Source organism: Lepidochelys olivacea (genome assembly GCF_965140295.1).
Source record: "Lepidochelys olivacea isolate rLepOli2 genome assembly, chromosome: 2".
Classification (NCBI taxonomy): Eukaryota; Metazoa; Chordata; order Testudines; family Cheloniidae; genus Lepidochelys; species Lepidochelys olivacea.
The window spans coordinates 121841029-121860861 of NC_140412.1; the positions used below are offsets into that span (position 1 = coordinate 121841029).

At 43.2% G+C, this 19833-nt stretch overlaps 1 protein-coding gene across 2 annotated transcripts in view; it reads right to left on the bottom strand.

Annotated features, from left to right (window-relative positions):
* Positions 1 to 16860, bottom strand: part of GMDS (GDP-mannose 4,6-dehydratase) — a 549352-nt gene extending 532492 nt beyond the window's left edge. The window contains exon 1 of one of the 2 annotated variants that reach the window (XM_084619255.1): positions 16254 to 16860. In XM_084619255.1, the coding sequence (XP_084475381.1) occupies positions 16254 to 16352 (99 nt within the window). In that variant the 5' untranslated portion in view covers positions 16353 to 16860. Of the gene's footprint in view, positions 1 to 7276; positions 7447 to 16253 lie in introns of those variants that run through there. The other variant, XM_084619256.1, reaches the window with a different exon arrangement.
* Between the last annotated feature and the right edge of the window lie 2973 nt (positions 16861 to 19833).

Consider the following 19833-nt stretch of genomic DNA (forward strand, 5'->3'; position numbering starts at 1 on the left):
CGCAGCAGGTCCGGGCCAGGGCTGCGTTGGGCCTTGGGGAGAGGGCCACGGCAGGTCCAAGGGAGAAACATCTCTCCCCACTGCAGTCCTGAGCGCCTGCACTGCGCTTAATAGGCTGCTGCGTGGCCACACATCTTAGATTGAACTTAGGTTGGGAGATCCTGTAATATAAAGTACATTTTTTTAAAATGACAAAGCCATACTACCAAGGGCATGTAACTGGAATGCAGAATAGCTTTCTCCTAATGTGTATAATATATTAGACATTGCACCAATTTAAAATATCCCCCCTTTTAACAATAGCGATCTTAATACTGATGGTTTATGATAACTATCATACACTAGAGACAAGGGTGAACAGATCACGACGAAAAAATTACAGTAGGCTAGTAATTAAACTGAAAAACAAGCTTACATTTAAAGACATGTATCTCAATGAATCTGGATTGTGAATATATTACCTTTGAAAGCATTCATCTGAGGATAATTTGTTGAGTTTGGCAATGTACTGATGTAATTTAAATGTGGGTGGGGTGTGTGTTTTTTTTTTAAATGGGTATATGTTTGGGAATTGTGCCTCTGACATTGCACTCCATATGATTTAATAAGAATATGCTAATGAGTGTGAATATAATGTAACTGGAATATGCATTTCATGCAAAAGGTCTCTTGTAAGGTATCATTACAAAGCTTTTAATCTACTGAGTGTGGTCATCCTATTCATATAAAGGTATCATTCTTGTATCTGAAACTAGAAATAAAATATAACTCTGAGGTCCTATTGTAATTATCCAAAGTGGTAGTAATGGTGGTTTGGAATCTTGATGGCTTTCATTAAGGACACTTCCCCTAGGACAATTGGTGGTAAATGGCTCTGTTTACTTGCAAGCCTTCCTGCGAGTCAGGCCAGGAAGAATGAAGGCCTGGGGTCTCACAGGACATGTGACCATGTCATCTGGTACTGGAATCCATCTTAAACCTGGTGCTTTTCCATTTAGGAGGAGGGGTGGGGACCCAGAGAGAAAAGATTCCTGCCTTGTGCCAAAGCTGTACATGGGGGTGGAAAAAACAAAGGAGGTTCCAGTCATGAGAAATCCCCTAGTTACTATCTGAGCTGGAGCTAACAAGGGGGAAAGAATTGGGCCCAGACTAGGAAGGAGTCTAGTCTGCGAAAGCAGCTTATTGGAACATCTCTGAGGGCAAGATTTACAGCAGACCCTCGCTAGAGCGTGTGTTGCTAGAGCATGGATTCTCATATAGCACAGTCGCGGCGATGGATCCCACATTTAAATTGGGATCCATGGTAACATAGCCCCCACGTTAACACGATACTGCGCATGGAGTCTGAACCCCGCGTTCTAGGGAGGGTCCGGTGTACCTGTATTCAGGTTCCTACTGTATTAGACTTAGACTTGCGTGTTTTGTTTTATTTTGCTTGGTAACTTACTTTGTTCTGTCTTATTACTTGGAACTACTTACAGCCTACTTTTTATATTTAAAAAAATCACTTTTGTTTATTAACCAGAGTAATTCACACCTGGGGGAGCAAACAGCTGTGCATCTCTCTCTATCAGCGTTATAGGGGATGGACAATTTATGTGTTTACCCTGTATAAGCTTTAGGCAGAGTAAAAGATTTATTTGGGGTTTGGATCCCATTGGGAGCTGGGTGTCTGGGTGCTAGAGACAGGAGCACTTGCTAAGCTGTTTTCAGTTAAGCCTGCAGCTTTGGGGATCCAAAAAGCTGCGGGACCAGCTTTGGTGGGTCAGACCCTGGATTTGTGTTGCAGCAGGCTAGCATGTCTGCTCAACAAGGCAGGGTTCTAAAGTCCCAAGCCGACAGGGAAAACGAGCTCAGAGGTAGTCTCACCACATCAGGTGGCAGTCCAAAGGAGGTCTCTGTGACCAAACCCGTCACAGTGCCTATTCTGGATTTTTTTGCCCCCCCCCCATGTGAGTAAAGTCATGACATGGATGCAAGCTACTACAGCACACTTGTATGTATTAGAACAGTTTGACACTCTGCTGCCCCCTGCCATTGTTCCCATCTCTGGATCCACAATGAAAGTAAAAATAAATGCATTAAGATACTAGAGATTTTAAGGTTGAATGTGTACCTCTAAGTCAAGTATTTTCAGGCAAGGCTCCTCATCTCTAGCTTGCCTGAGAGACTGTCGATAAATAACATAGGCTTATCTTTAAGAAAGTGAATTACACACACAAACTATGTACTGTTAAATGCACAAATAGAGCTGAAGAACTCCCAAGTACAGGAATCTTTACGGCTTCTTGTAAAAATAGATAAATTCAGACTAGAGCAGTTGGAGTTCCTTTAAATACAAACTGCTTCTTAGCATGAATCAGATAGAAACAATTAAAAACCCCAAGACTGCGATTCTTTAAAATTGTGGTCAGAACTGAATTCGATACACTGTGGTTTGCTAGCGCATTGCACCTCTCAAGACTTCAAACCTTCATTAAAAGTGTGGGTTTGCATTTGTGTCACCAGAACATTCTCGTTACTTATTTTTTGGCCACCCACTCCCTTTTCCAGTCATCTGCGGCTACAATCTGGCCTCCATCCTGCCCTTCACACATGAACAGGCCATATACAATGAAGTCAACATTTGAAAGTAATTATAGCGACATTTTATGAGAGAAATATGGACAATCTTCAACTCCCACTGAAATGCCATAGCCTCCCTGAGCCAACAGAGGAAACAGTGTGAGTTTTCGAGAGAGATTTTCAAGGGACTGAAAAGGTTTAAGTTCTTGCCGTAAAAGTACTGGGCTATTTTACTCCTCACAATATGGCACTTTTACATGGAATTAGCCCAGTCAGAAATGCAGAATTCAGACCCCTTATTTTCCTGAGCAGTATCCACAACCTTTCATGAAAACCTTAACATTCCTATTGAAAGGGAAAAATGAAGGCCACCTAGCTGTTCATCTAGAAGTTAATTCTGAAAGTTCATGTGGCGCCAAGTACAGTGGGATGAAACAAATGGTTCACGAAGAACATGAATGTAGAGCACGTCAGGCACCAGCATGGAAACGGTAAACTAAAGAGCACACCTAAGTGGGAGAATGAGAACCAACAACGTCTTGGAAAACTCAAAAGAGAAATGAGAATGTTTAATGTCCAAGGTGTAGCGCCCGCAGCATCAGAGCATTGTGATGCACATTCTAGTGGGGTAGGTGAGATGGAAGCCCAACACATCAGACAGTCAAGGAGAGTGGAACTGAACTTCTCGCTCCTCTAACGCAAGAGCAACTTAGTGAAAAAGGAAACATTTGGTTTTTGAGTCAGAAATAAAGTAAGGGACAATTTTTTGTTCCTACTATTATGAGCTGGACTAAATCTAGTCCTTTTCCACTACTTGTCAAGCAGAAGTCAATATTCTTTCGCTGATATTTAACATATCAGCATCCCACAGGAAAAAAAAGGAGTAGTGGATTGTTTTTCCTCTTTGCCAACATACAATAATGGGAGGCCTCATGGCAAGGTGGTGTGGAAAGGGGTGCTTGTTTTCACAATCCAACTGGCAGCCACAACCAAAAACTAGATAGAAAACCCATAAGGAATTTCCTATTACATTTAAGTTAAAGGCAATTCAAAAAACAGTTTAAAATATGTTGTCAGTGTCCTTTTAAATAAGGATTAAGCACTACTAATGTAAGAAAGCATTACCTCAATTGTATTTAGGAATTATGGATTTTTAAAACATTCTGATTTTGTTTGTTCACTGCCTCTATAGAATTTTCAAGCCTATGTTAGGCAGAGTAGAGGGTAATCCAGGCTCTGTTTGTTTTATAGCTACTCACCTATGTATATACTGCATTATACAGGATTACCTGTAATTTACTGTCCCTTGTTGTGTACAATAGAAGACCAATACAAATGAAGATAATAAATATTTAATTTTACTATCTGGAAAGAAGAAATGGATGTGGATCCTAAATCAACAGCTTGCCACAGACTTCAGTGGTACAAGATTCGGGGGAGGAGGGAAGAGATCACATTTCCAGTTGCTGCTGTATGGGCCTATTTAATATAGTACAGCACACCACAATAAATATAGTAGTCTCAGGAAAATAATCTTTATAAAAGCAGTTAGCAACTGTTGGGTTATATTTTAATATAAATATGGAATAGAGAAGAATTCTCACTGTATTACATAGTAATGTTTCCTGAATCACCATGTTGTTGATACATATGCAAATTTTAATCAGTAATTCTAAAGCAAGCCCTATAAAATATGACTCCGTACCCTCGACAAAACTAAATTTAACTGCAGACATATGTACTTTCCCTAGTATAACCATCATTATTACACTGATAGCGAAGAAAGATAGGAAATGTAATAATTCCAATAGGCTATACAATATAGAGGAATCAAGAATTTCATGTAATAAAAGTACCAGTCAGATTCGGTCACTTACTGGTTCTCCATGAGTAGCTAGATTGATTTTATAGGGACTATTTGTAGAGTTGTACTCAACCTAAGCAAAGGTGACAAAATCTATCCCAAGGATGAGGGTCTGAGCGTTTTGCTAGCAGACTCTGAAATTCCTTGAACTCTTATCATAAATAGAGAATCTGCAGGCTTTGTCTGGATAAATCAATTTTAAATGAAATTGGTATGTGACGTGATAGCAAGTGCCAACAGCAATGTAAATGATTGAGCACACAGGCATTCCAAATATACAGCTTCCCTATCACATTTCCCAGTTTAAACAATTAAATATTAACTAAAACTTCTATAAATTGGTAATAATTTAAACCACCCCTTCTGAACTATAGCTAATTCAATTATGCAAGTACAGCATTATTGTTTAGGGAATTTTAATGGTTATTTTCCATTTGCAGAGCCTGTGTTACATTTCACTGTAATTTAATTGATTAAAAAGCCAACTAGATGTGATGGTATGCGATGTGATAAAGGTAAGTAATATAACACATGATTTTGTGTGGCACATCTGGATTGTTTTATTTTTAAAAGTCTCTACTAACTCCTTAACTGACTGAAATGTTCATTTCTGATTTGAAAAGGTGGGTTTCAAAAATATCCCTCCAAACTAATTTGGAAAAGAATCAAACAAATTAAATAATTTGGAATTCCACCTGCATTTCACAATTTTAAAATATATATAACACTACTTTTACTGGTAATCTTACTGGATATTGGACTATAGAATATGAAGAGAGACGAGATGGGTAATATACCTTTTATTGCACCAACTTCTGTTGGTGAGCCACAAGTTTTCAAGCTTACACAGAGCTCTTCGTCATAGCATGACGCACTACTAATGCTAGAGCACAAAAGTTTTACTTGCACACATGGTATTATAGACAGGGGTATATTAGATACACAGTTAACGTTAAGATGGTTATTCCATTCTTAAACTCTTATCAGTAACTTGTGAATTTCTTCAAAGTTTACCTTTAACTTCTGATTCTTCATCTAAACTCAAACTATTTTAGCTCTGCAAAATTTGAAAGAAGTAGTTGCATTGTGCAGTGGAATAAAAGTGGTTGCAATAATATTAAAATTGCATGAAAACTGCAGCTTAATGGCAATCACTGTATGTTAGTGATTAAAAAGAGCAATCATTTATGAACAGATACCATGCTGTGATCATAAAGTCTCCAAGGGAAAAGTATGAAGCTTTTCTTAAAGGCTCATAGTGTCAGATTCCAAGGCCAGAAGAGACAACTCAGTCTGACTTCCTATATAACAGAGGCAGTAAAACTGCCCCAATTCCTAGAGGATTTCTTTTGGAAAAAACATTCACATTTAAATTCACTAAAAATTGTCAGTAACAAAGAATACACCACAACCCCAGTAAATTCTTCCAATGGTTAATTATTCTCACTGTTAAAAAGTGTATGCCTTATTTCCAGTCTGAATTTGTTAAGCTTCAACTTCCAAACATTGGATCATGTTCTAGCTAGACTGAGGAGCCCATTATTAACTATTTGGTCCCATATGGGTGTTTTTAAGATGTAATCAAGTCACCCCTTAATATTCTATGTTAAGCTAGATATAGTGGATAGACTGAAGGAGCTCAATCTAAGGCAGGTTTTCAAACCATTTAATCATTCTCATGGCGCTTCTCTGAGCCCTCATTAGGTTCATCACCATCACACCAGGTTTCAGTAATACCTGGACCACCAAATTTATGAACAGGAAGTCCCTTCTGGCTTCAGGCTGGAAAAACATGGCACATCTGTTGCAGGTCACGACTACTGTTCCACCTTTGGCCATCTTGAAATTGCACGTAGACCTGAACGACACACTACCTCTCTCAACTCACTGAAACATTTTGGTTAGCTGTCTTTTGTTCACAACTCTGGAGGTCAACTAGCAAGTTACCTTGTACACCAAGTCTCCCCGATTATCTCAGCTCCTCACCACCAGAGAGCAATTACTCAGAGAGCTGAAAGAACAGGAGCTTATCAAGACTCCAAGAGTTGATTACAGCCTCTTGGCCTTTACCAAGCCACCAACAAACAGAATGGTCTCAGCTGCTTATTCAGTTTGTGGGGGGCCCAAGCCCCTAATGTCGAGAGAATTAAGCTCACATTTATGTAAGAGATTTTAGTATTTGCAGCTGTGAAATATAACCTTAGAACTGTGAATCAAGTGCAAACAAATGGAAGAAACATTCTCCTTATGAGTCTGCATAGCCACAGCTCCAGTGCCTTTCCTGCTACTTAGAAGTTACCCAAACAATAGTCCAAAATTAACAATACTTTCTGTTCAATTTCACTGCACATACTGAAGAATCCTACAGGAATGAAACTTTCAACCTTTAATGACCAGGTAATTAAAAAGAAAAAGTCATTGATAATCCTTAGTCAGAGTAGATCTAGACAAGCATAGTAAAGACAACCAACCCTGTCTACGTAAGTGTTCCAACCAGTGGTCACACAAATAGCAGGACACATCCAAAAAATGGTTAGTACAGACCATGCCCATATGAGCAAAGTGTAATAGGATGTAATATTTTGTAAATACCTCTAAAGTAAAATGTATCTTTTCCATACGGGCATGACACATGGCACCCACACCTAGAGCACTCTCCACCTGCAGGCCCCAGCAAGATATGCACCCCGCCTCAGTTTCCCTCCTACTAAGTCCCCAGAAATAGTCCAAAGAGTCTTTCCATGTGCAAACAGCCCTTGTGGTCTTAATTTATTGCAAAATAAAGCCCAGTGCATATAATGATTCCCAACACTGCAATCCACCAAATACAGCCCTGGCATCCCTCACCACAACCAGACTCTCCAGCACTGCCCTGTCTGGCCCCCTGGCTTCAGCACTCTGGTTCCGAGAGCCATCAGGCATCACCCTCCACTGGTCTTAGACGTCAGCCCTGTCCATCCTTCTATGGTGTTGGCGCTCTCTGGCTCAGGAAGAACAGCTGGCTGGCCCCTCCACTGCTTCCTGTTCATTCCCCTCTCTTCCCAGGGAGAGCCTGTAGAGCTTTCTGCTCTCTGCAGCTTTCCCCAGACACCTCCTCCCGACTAACTCTCACCAAAGCTCCCCCCCTGCCAGATTCCTGCTCCTTTTTAGCTCCCAGGTGCTGGACTTTGCTCTTCACTGGCCAAAGTAGAAGACGTGTTCAGGCACAGGGGAGCTAGACCTAATTCATTCGCAGAGGCCAGACGCCCTGAGACAGTATGGCATTCTGTACTTTCGCACACATAGGTTAGGTATGAACATACTGAAAGACAACAGTATTGCATATATAAGTATCCTGACTTTCATACAATTAAAATCCCAGGGCTAATATTGTATTATCAAATGCTTGCTGCATTTGATATAACTAAGTAAATAATGCAAGTCTGATACAGCCTTTGGAGAAAAAGAATCTGTTTAGTGCTGACAAGGTGCTCAGTGCTGTATAAGACATTAAGGGAAAGACTGTGCCAGCCCCATTAGTACTATAAATTCCTCTCTGAAATGCAAAAAACATTACAAATACAGCTTTTGTATTAGTGGGGCATGAAGGAAAAGAATGGTTAGGCTTCCCTGTAACACACCAAATGCAAGAAGGCAATTCTGCATCAATTCTTCTGATAGGGAGCACTGAGGGAAGTAACAGCAGGAAAAAACCCATGCATTCCGTCACCCGCACCACTGACAAATATCCCTTAGCAATCTAATAAAAATACCAAAAAGATATTCAGAATCATATGCAAGACAAATGGAAGTTTAATTTGGTAGCACCACAGAACCACTGCAGTGTGACTACTGATAGATTAACCTTCAAATGTGGAGGCTCAAGACTAGCGTTGCAGGAGTCATGCAGTTCTGGTTTCCGTGTTGGATCATATTAAAGAAGTTCTGTATTAAAATCACAAATGAGTTTGATTCCCCAGAGTTTAAATTCCAGGGTATTACTAATTAAGAGGTCTCTTGGTTTTTGGTACTGTTTCTCTCCCTCTATGTATGAAACTTGCAAGCTGCTAATTGTGTTAGTACATTCTAAGACAGAGTCTGTTCTCAAAGCAATTCACAGAGAGAGAGACTCAAAGCAATACTCTAACAACAGAAACAGCACCCAGAGACTCCCCACCCTTTTGTTGTATTAACCATTGTGATTAAAATAGAGATAGAGGATGTATGTGGATGGATGCTTGGTGTGGATAATAACTGAATGATCAGGGAGGTGCCAGCCTAAGAATCCAGTGTCCATCGGCTGAAGAAGGCATCAAGTGGAAATAACCAGAGGACCCCACCCGGAGGGCAGACTGGAATCCACCCAACAGCCTCAAGAATGGGAGAACCAAAGAACAAGATAACATCTTGGAGCCGTCAGGAATGTGCTATCTGCTGATTGATTCAGCAACAGCATGATGAAGCAATTCCCATAGACTGGCATAGGAAGAAATTCCTATAAAAATAGACTCTAAAAAGTGAGAATTTTGGGGTCTGATTCTGCAAACCAACTTCCAGGAGCATCAGATGAGCATCTGACAAGGCCCTGCTCCCTCCTCATGTCCAGGCCACCTGGCCAGTGGCTTGGCATGAGCAACTCTAAGGCTGGTAACTATGATAACAACCTTGCAGAACGTGTGTGTGTGGGTGTGTATGTGTGTGTATTTGTATGAATGAATGTGTGAATAAATATGAGATTGAATGGAATGTTATAGCTATAACTAACTGCTTACTATGATTCTTTCTGTATTCACAATAAATGTGGTATTTTGCCTTTTTCCCTTTAATAAGATCCTGCTGGTTTTTATTTTATTGGTACAACATCCGTACTGGCAAGAGCACGTGAATGTGAGACAAGGAAGAAAGAACAGCTGGTAGAGAGTCCAGGGAGCATGTATTTGCTAGCAGCAGAAGAGCCTCCAAAGTAGAAAGCAAGTATCTGAAAGAACTGGAAGGAGTATGCACAGATATTCCTTGCATTATTTGGCACTTCCTTTCCTTCTATGCATACCAGTCTTACATTTCCATGTCCCTAGAGAGGTTCACTCATTTCATGAAGCAGAACATGAAAAAAAAAAGTGGTGAAGCATTACTAGTAATGACAGACTCAGTCATTACAATTTAGGGACTGATGCACAGGATTTCCTTCAACTTTTAACTTATTCTTATTTATGTAGTGTCATAGATGGACACAGTGCTTCAAAAATGAAGTGACTAACGCTCATGAGAAGTGCCAGAACAGGTAGAGAACTGAAACTGACAGCACACCATCTGTTAATCATGTGCCTCAACCCTATTCTGGCAGAACCAACTCATTAGAAAGAGAGAGTAGTGCATACCCACCCAGGACAGTGGAATGCGTGAAGACAAGCCATCTCTTCAAGATAGAGAGGAAATACCAGAAGACAACAAAGCTGAATACTTATTATCCAGAGGGGAGGGAGGTGAAGTACATGAAGTAGTTAGAGCCACAATTTTTTCCCCATTGACTCTCTCCATAGCATTAGCTTGTATCTGGGCACTTTTAGGGACAGAGGAGCTACTGAGAAAGAGCTCTTTCCTCTAAGCTAGATTTCACTGCAGCCAGTGAAAACTGTTACGTGGCATTTCAAGGGAAACAGATGAGTAGGCCAGATCATAAGTGCAAAACTTGCAAAAAAAATCTGCACTATTTTCCATTACTTACTGTGTACAGTAACGACAAAGGTTTATTTCCCCTCCCAACCCACTGTTCAAATATACTACAGCCACCACACTTTTACCTGACAAACAAGTTTATCTACACTCAACTACTTTAGTAACCTCACTAGGAAAAAAGCCAAGACCTGCAGCATCCTTTGCCCAAAGGAAGTACATTCCTGTAGCTGACAAACCAGCTAAATCAGAGAATTTGCTTATCGTGTACCTGTTATATTTGTTGTCCATACACTGTGTCAGTCTCTTTAATATCGATGTTCCAATTAAATTATGCAACTAATCCAGACCTACAAGTTATACCATTATTCTAAAACAACCTTAAATCCAGTTAAGAATAAAAGGCTAACTACTGCTCAAAGCAACCTAGAACTAAACTAGACCCTGATCTCAGAAAATCAACCAACTTGTCTTATTTTTGATTTATGATTTTATGTTTTTTTTGGTTTATGACATACTGTATATTTTCCATTTTTCTTTGTTTTAATTTAAGACTTTAGCACCAGCAAAAGATGCCAGGTGGGCACTCCCAGAAAAGGAAGTCCTCCATCTACAGAGCAGGTGCAGCAAATACAAGTTCTAGCATGCACATATAAATAGCTGCAATAATTAATCTGCATGGGAGGAAATGTGCCTGCTCAACAATGCATGTAGAAAGCAGGAGTGGCAAAAGAAATCAAATAGATTTTAATAGAGTTGCAGCAATCTGCCTAGTAATTTTAACAAAGGATCTTAACCTATGGTAAACAAAGCTTTTGTAAGGACTATGCTTATGTCCCCTGTTCCACCTCCCCCAACCTCACATGCAACTACAGGCTACAGTGACTTTTCAGAAATAAGGCAAGAAGGACGCAGGCTCCGATACCACTACTTTCTCCTTTACCTCCAACATCTTTGCCTAATTGTTTGAAGGCCTAGACCAGGCAGAAATAAGAGCATCTCAACTAGTATATAGGAGTCCAGTATAAGGAGGAGCCAGAAAGTTGCCGGGAAAAATAATCAGCTGTGTGACAAAGTGGGAGAACTGGATTAATGAAGACAAATCTTCAATTTTTGATTTGGCTAAGGAGTAACGAGAGAAAGAGACCCCGACTCAGATAGCATATGTATATTACCCTGTGTATGTTCCCAATTCAGATTAGACCTATACTACCTGGAAAATTTAGAGCTACAATAGCTGGGATGTTTGAGTACTTTTACAAAGAGGGGCTCTAAATAATACCTGCTCTAACCCATTTTATTTGAAAAAAAAATAAAAATTAAAAAAATATCCCCCCTCCCCCCACTGCCAACACCCTACTAGTCTCTCCACAGCCACTTCACTCTGTCCTGAGAGAGAGAGAAAAAGTGAGAAAGAGAGCTGATGTGAAACATAAAACTCAAATTTTACCTTGCAGCACACAGCATACACAGCACAAAAGGAAGCCTACCTAACAGTTTTGCAGAGGGACACATTCATGTCTGTTGCAGAGTGCAAGGAATTTTGGTCTTACCACTAAGTTGCATTTGTGGAAGGGGAACAATCTGGACACTGGACTGCTGATCCTGTTTCATGCTGCCGCTGTCCTTTAGGCCCAGGGAACTGCAACCTTCTGAAGTAAACCTGAGTTTGACTAAGAGGAAGAAAATCTCATCTATCCTGGGCTCAAAAGGTGCCTGAAGATGATACAGGTTTTTGTTTGGTTGGGGGAGGGGGGCGTAGGGACGGGGAAAGAGTGGAAAAGGGTTCCTAGCTCCATTACCGTGATTCTTGTGAGACTGAGTCTCACACAGAGGTATGGAATTCCCACGATGGGGTAGGTGAGGCTAATAGAACACTGATCCTGGGAGGAAGAAGGGCCTGGGCAACAGGAGGGGCACATAGGATAACTTCAATCCTGTGACTGCTCCAAACACCTCTTTTGAGGAGTTGCTAGTTAGAAGTTTCCCTGTGAAACTCAATCAGCCAGACTGATAAGCACTTAGTGCCAAGATCTGCTTGGCATCAACTGGTTTGAGCCACCTAATTATGCAGAAGGATAGGGAAGCTACCCAGTTTCTAAATCCCAGAAGCAAAAAGCTTGAAGGACTGGAGAGGCTTGGGAGAGACACCCAGAGAGGAAGAAGATCAAACACAAAGGAACAGCGCAACAGGCCAGAGGAAATAAGAAGGATTTTCCCCTCTTTGGGGGGTTGGATGCAAGGAGAAAGGGAAGAGGCGGCTGCTGCTCCTCCATGCAGTTTCAGAAATACTAGAAATATCTAGGTATATTTTGGGGTTGTGTGCTTTGGCAGGCATTCACCTTCCCAAATCATCCCCCCCTAGTGTTAAACATGACAAGCCCTGGGCAAGTCCTTTATTCTCTTTGTTCTTCACAAGGTTACCTGACACCTTATAAATCTCTGGCAATCCACTGTTTCCAATTTGTGTCCTCTACATTTGTGTCCTGTTTACAAGGATGACAAGAATGTACTCACAAAGAAGTGGAAATGTTAACTGCATCATGTGTCACTGATTGTCCCCTACTGGAAATTAACAGTTTGTTGGGTTTGGGGGCAATTATTTAAACTGAGGAAAAGCATTTAGGGTAAAGGAAAGAGTTTCCTGTAAATACCAGGTTGGATTACCCAAGCACTGCTACCTAACATGTATATTTATTAGCCCACCTTTATGGCGACAATGTTGCCAGATGCAAGCTTATGAAAGTGAGATATATGGGCAAGGTCATGCTATTTAGACTGTCAAGACCAGCATTTGTTCTTATTTTTGAGCTCTTAGAGAAGCTGCAAGCCTCATGTCTCTCTCAATGGGTGTTTCTTACACTACTACATACACAGCAGACTGGAACAGAAGGGTAGTTTGGAAGCATGTCTCCCAAAGGAGCCTGCCAGAAAGTTATCATGATGCCAGGTGAATTTACCTATTCTGCAACAATTCCAAAAAGGAGGCCAAGGCACAGTGAAGAGGAATTCTGCAACATTTTTGTTCTGTCCAGCTCTACTCTTGGAATAGGGCTCACACTTTCTGGTATAAGGATTGCTATAACCAAAGACTCAGACACACCTATTTGTATTAAAAGACTCCTAAGGATTATAGCTTTTGCTGCAACTCTGCAAACTTCCTTCTACAAGGCAGCAATATCTAGTGCACAGAACAAGGGACTATGTATTAGGGTTTTATTGCCAACTCTATCATTAGCCTGTTATACGGGTTTGGATAAGCCACCTAAGCCAGTTTTTGCAAAATCTCCCACTAGTTTTGGTGTTCAACTGGAGATGGACATTCCAAAATGCTGAGAACTCTCAGCTCCCAATATTTCAACTGGAGTCACAGGCATTCAACATCTCTGGCAGGGAAAATCTAGCTCTAGGCACCTCAATTTAGATCCAATAATTAGCAGCCATAAAGGAGCTCTGTATCAAGTTTCAACTGTAAGGAAGTTTGTTTCAATGGGGAAAGTGATAACATTTTACCTGCAAAGCTACACCTGGCCACCAAGTTAAGACAATGTTCCCTCATTCTTACATGGAAAAGCAATCCTTTGCCCGTCAAGGCAAAAACTTTATTCCTATTGCAGCAGCCTTTGATATTTCTCTCCATTCATCTCTCAAGTGTACACCAACTCACACTCTGCAGGTGTATAACAAGTTCTCCTCACCAGCCCATGAAAATGCTTCAAGAATTCAGAGATAAGGGAAAGGGAGGAGGAGAAGGAGAAGTGCTGCTCTGAAGGCTTCCTGACTTATAAAAGCAAGCTGGTGACGTTAAAAGGAGCGAACACCCAAAGAGAAGTGGTTGTTTCTTGCACCAATATTTGATTAACCACTTAAATTTTTCTCAATAAACTTGCAAAATGTTAGGCTTTTAAATTTTCTGATGTTGTCCCTTTGCTTGTCTTTATAAAAGTTTCTTTCCAACCATTCTAATCAAAAACTATATTTCATTCTTATTAACTTACACTCATTTTTGCAAACATCTGCTACAGCAAAGTAAAGGGGATCTGAAGTGGGCATAAATCAAGTTCATAATGTTTTTTCCTAAATGAAACAAAGCACCATGCTCATCACTCACAAGCAATCCTGACACAAACCAGTGCTCATGTGGTTAAAAGAAAAAAATTAGCAATCCAACTGCAGCAATTGCCTCCTTTCGATGTTCACTTCATGGTGACCAAAAAGGGTGAGCAGCACTGAAATGAGCTGGGTGTATAGCATTTGGCATATACAATGGTTGTAAAGATTTGAGCCTCTCTTTTGCTGTAGTGGTGCAAGAGTGGAAATAAGGAATATCGAGACCTTGGAATCAGACTACAGCACTCTGCAGTGCCACTAGCTGTTTCAGAGGTTCTCTTTTCAGGGGTGCGTGGTGTAGGCTAACAGTGATCCTACTCTTCACTTTGTGTTATTAAATGCAAAGTTAGCAGGTACAAGTCAGTACTGTGATTTGACTAAGAACAAGGCACATATCTGGCTGTATGACACCCTACTTGAGCTCAGATAATTCCTCTCTATAGGGGCCTTTCCACCATTTGGTTTAAGTATCAAAGATGGCCTCAATATCCACACCATCAACTTCTCCTGCCGGTTCGCTCAGGGTTGTATGGTCACTACGACCCTTTCCCAAGTAGTTACTGGCTCCACCTCACAGAGCCTTCTACTTGCTACATCTTATTTTTGGGAATGGAGGTAAGTCATTGAAAGCTGGGCCTTTTGACAGTAAGGCTCAGGCCTTCACTCTCAGCTAGGCAGAAGAATAGGTTCTGATGGTCCATCCTCTGGAATCTAATGAGTTCCACTGACTAAGGCCTATAAAAGATCTAGCTGTGCTACATCAAAGGAATGCATTTTGGATAAAAGGTGTGTCATTAGAAGGTAACGCCACTCTTCAAGTATATTCTCACTAAAGCCCAATCTTTCCTCAATAACAGTGTTCTGCAGGCAAATTCCACCTTTGGTCAATTGTCACTATTTGTGTTTTTTCCCCTTTTGTATTTCTCACAGCTTAGACAATAAATGTCAGTTTCACCATTCAGTTCCTGTTGTTGCACTGGGTTGCAAACACTGGAACATCCAGCTTCAGTTACGTTATTAGCTCATGTGTATTGACTTTTGTAAAAAGCTTGCTTTTTCCCCCAAATATGATAAAAACTTGATCCAAAATTTTAAAGTTTTAACCACTAATATGAGAATTAAACATACGATTAAGAATTGTGTCTTGTATGGGAGTGGATGGGTCATTACACAAAGAAACTATTTCCCCATGTTTATTCCCCACCCCCACCGTTCCTCAGAAGTTCTTGTCAACTGCTGGAAATGGCCCACCTTGATTATCACTACAAAAAGGTTCCTTCCGCCCGCCCCCCCCCCCGCTCTCCTGCTTGTAATAGCTCACCTTAAGTGATCACTCTCGTTACAGTGTGTATGGTAACACCCATTGTTTCATGTTCTCTATGTATATAAATCTCCCCACTGTATTTTCCACTGAATGCATCCGATGAAGTGAGCTGTAGCTCACGAAAGCTTATGCTCAAATAAATTTGTTAGTCTCTAAGGTGCCACAAGTACTCCTTTTCTTTTTGTGAACACAGACTAACACAGCTGCTACTCTGAAACATCAGATAAACTGTATATTAAGAGCCAAGTGACCTCACTTTTGCATGTAAATAGCACAGGATGTGCTGTACTTAAATTTGTAAAACTATAGAAAACGGGAGATGAGACACTATTCTTACATAGGTTTCAGAGTAGCAGCCGTGTCAGTCTGCATTCGCAAAAAGAAAAAGAGTACTTGTGGTACCTTAGAGACTAACACATACCAGTTGCAAATATTTCTTTCCTCTCTTCAGCCAATATCAGTTAAGGATGAAGTTGGGCCAAAAACGGTTTGGTAAGTAATAGCAGTCCTTATTTCAAGTGGGGTATCAATGCAATATATACTGATGCACAACACGGAGCTGATACACACGGATCAGTGTGGCATTACACAGTTTACTGAAGTTAGCTAACAAACAAGGAGATACGTGTAGAGAGAGGCAACCCACATGGGTCACTAACCCCTGGCCTTACCTAACGACTGGGGTATAAGAAAGAAGCAATTACATTTGTACTCTTCGCCCCCCGCCCCCAAACTTACTTGGCCAGTGATGCCCGTGATGAGAGCCACCTTCCTGGGATTCATGTCTGCACAGTCCTCTACAGCGAGTGCAGAGCTGGGGCAGGCGTCCTGTGCCATAAACCTGGAGGGGAGGGACCCGGTTGCCGGTACTGCGGTTTAGGAGGAGTGGGGAGGAGACCGTGACCAAGGTGCAAGAGGTGGAGCAGGGAGTAAAGAGGATAAGGGAAGGACCTGCGAGGCTGCCGCTCGTGGGAGGAGCAGGGCAGTGGGCTGCTGGTGCTAAACGGGGAGCGGGGCTGGCAGGGGCAGTGGCTGCAAGGTGCTGCCTAGACCAAGGATGAAGAGTTGGAAACAGGGCTACTGCAAGGGAGCGGGGTCCGCCCAGGCTGCTGCCGGGCGCTGGTGCATTTCCGCGTCCCCTGAGCGGCTCCTCCCTTAAGGTGCAGCCACCCAGGTAAAGCCCCGCGCTCCGCTCCCGGCAAACAGCCCCCGGCTCGCGCTCGCTCCCAAGCACGCGCGCGCTCCCTCGCTCCCCTGCTTGAAAAGCAGCCACGGCGGCCTTAGCCAACCAATGAGGAACGGCGTCGTTTCCTTAAAGAGACAGCAGCCCCGGCACGGAAGCCGGCAGCGTCGGGTTAGGAGGAGGGGGGTGGGGCCGCTGATTGGATGATGGGGTAAGGTGGGGGCGGGGACTGCGTCAAGTCTCAGGCCGGCTCCGGCCGCGGCAGCTGCCGCCAAAAGCGAGACCCCAACTTCCTGATGCAGCATCGAGGAGGCGGCGAGTGCAAGGAGCGACATCAGCTCAGCCGAACGGCTGCGCCTGAAGCCCGCAGCGCCCCCTGCAGCGTGGAGGCGCGAACTGCTGCCGCAAGCCCCTGCTGGGAGCAGCAGCCGCCGCCGCTCAGGGGAGGCGCCACTCACCCCTCTGATTAGCGTGCGCAGGGGCGCAGCCCCTGTTCCCCGAGCAGGCGCCGGTGCGGGCCCGTGCCACCGGCGGGAACTAGCAGAGGCAAAGAGAGGAACAAGGGCAGGAGAAGGCGGGAATATTGCTGAGCGTCCCGTTGCAGTCAGCTCTGAGCGGACAGCGCCACTGCCCGGGAGAGGGATTTGGGGACCCTGGACAAGGGCAAAGCCACTTATGCTTCTGGTGCTCTGGGATCCCCTCAGGGAGGCGGCTGGAGAAAGGCAGAGCTCAGCCCTCTTGCTGCATGTTCAAAACTCATGAGTCCATCCATCAAGACTGGTCGTTTTACAAGAAAGATGCTCAGACTCTTCTTTTATTTACCTTTAAAATGCACTGGGTTCGCATTTTCAAGCTTTTTGCTACAACCACAAGACGTGTGACCCTAAGAGCCCCTCCCTGCTCACTGACACGGGGCCCACTCTCGTCTAACTCATAGCACACAATGCCACACTCATTACTATCCCAAACACCCTGTGGCAGCCTGGCTACGATTTAGTCACAGGGGTAATGGATTCCCTGACTTCTAAGGCTTCAGGAGGCGGAGGGGGGACTGTGCACCCCTGCACTGCAATTGGGGCTGGAACCAGGAGGACGCTGCAGCCCCTGCCTGGCAGCTTCTGCCAGGGGCTGCAGCCGGGGCCATGCGCCCCAGTCACGTGGCGTCCCAAGCTTGGTGGGGTGCAGGGCTGAAGCAGGAGCTGTGTGCCCCAGTCTTGGGGACCTGGGCTTGGTGGGGGCTGCAGCTGGGGCCGCCTTCTGTCAGGGGCTGCAGCCGGGGCAGTGCAACCCAGGCTCGCAGGCTTGGGGGCTGCAGGCGGGGCTGTGTGCCTTAGCCCCACATTGTCCAGGGCTTGTCAGGGTCTGCCAGCAGCGCTGCCTTCCACCAGGGGCTACAGCTGGGCTGTGCAACCCAGCCCCGCAGCATCCCAGGCTTGCGGGTGTAGCGCTGTACCAGTGCCTGTTAGGGGGCTTATTCCTTCACCCACTCACTTCCCTGGTCCTTCTCGCATGAACAGAGAGCAACAATACCCGAAGTCCGAAGGTGCAAACAATTCGATGTTTATTGGGGTGAACTTCCAGCAAGCTTAAATACAAGTTCCTTTTTTCCTTATTTTCGAATCCCAACTTACTTCCTGTTTGCCCCTAATTTATATAGTAATATTCTTAGCTATACCTTAACCAATCATTCTACTAAAATTTAACTAACCAATCCTAACATGGATTAGCTAACCAATTATATCCCACCACCTTAATTAGTTTACACCCAGCAAAATTAATTATACAGCAGACAGAAGCAATCACAGAACCAGACAGAGACCATGCCAATAAACAATAGCAAAGTGGGAACTATAATGACAAAACAATACAGAAGTGAGGATTTCACAACTACATCTGTAAAGACATAAGAGTTTCCCAGCTGTGTCTATTGATAAGTGAGTTCTTACCAGACAGAAAACTATCAACCTCAATTTCCTTTTACAGCTTCTAGGCACTTCCCTTTCTCTGGAGGTGATAGGCACTATAAGGACAGGATTAAATTCCTAACAGCCCAATAGCACCTTATTTCAATGTGACTAGTTTGGAATGTGAGGATGTGACCATTCACTTCCCAGCTTATGGCTGCCTCTGTCGCTTAGCCAAAGGCCTTAGCCTAAGAACAGGGCCTCAGACTGTCACAGTAAGAGAAGGCCCTTACACCAGCAGACAGTGATTTTGATTCTCTCTTTTATACCTCTAACTAGCCAAGTGATAGGAATACACCTAAATTCTTAGAGTATAGGCCTTTACAGACAGGCCTGAATATCTATATCCTAACAGTGCCCATGCACCCCAGTCCTGGGCTTGGCAGGGGCTGTGCACCCTCCTCGTTCCCAGGGCCGTTCGCTTCTCGTCCAGGGCCTGGCAGGGGCTACGCACCCATCTTGCAGCTGCCACCAGATCTGGAGAGGGGCTGTGCACCCAAGGGGGTAGAGGGCGGGGGCTGCTGCTGCTGGAGGCAGGGCTGTACACCCCTGCCATAAAGGGGGACTTGGTCTTTCAGTCCCTCCCCCTTTACTAAAAATAAGCAGGAAGCAGGGCTAGGTAAGTCATGGACGGGCCGGCCTCCATGATTTTTTGTTTATTGCCCATGACCTGTCTGTGACTTTTACTAAAAATAACCATAACAAAATCTTAACCTTAGTCATAATATGTTTCCAGAAGGTATTTTGTAAAAGGTATCAAATGTAAACTAATGACACATAGGGCAGCAATAGCATTGTGTCATGCATGTACACATTATGTATAAAGAATTGTGTATGTGTGCTAGAACTATGTTCTTAAAATGTATTGCGGAAGCAACACATAAATCAAGTCTGTCCTAGACGTATGAATGGTAATTTGCCTGTCTGCCTGGCTTGATTTACAGGCAGAGGACAATGAAAGTACATTTTACATACAAGATAAACAAAGCATTGAAGCTAAGTAGTAGCAGAGGAAACAGGAGGAAACGGCTTAGCGAGCACACCAGAGGACAGTCTGCACCCCCCAGGAAGTGGGAGCAAAAGATAAATTCAAACTGGAACAGGTGCAGAGAAGGGCTACTAAGATGAGCAGAGGAATCAAAAAGCTATGTTATGAGAAGAAACTCAAGCA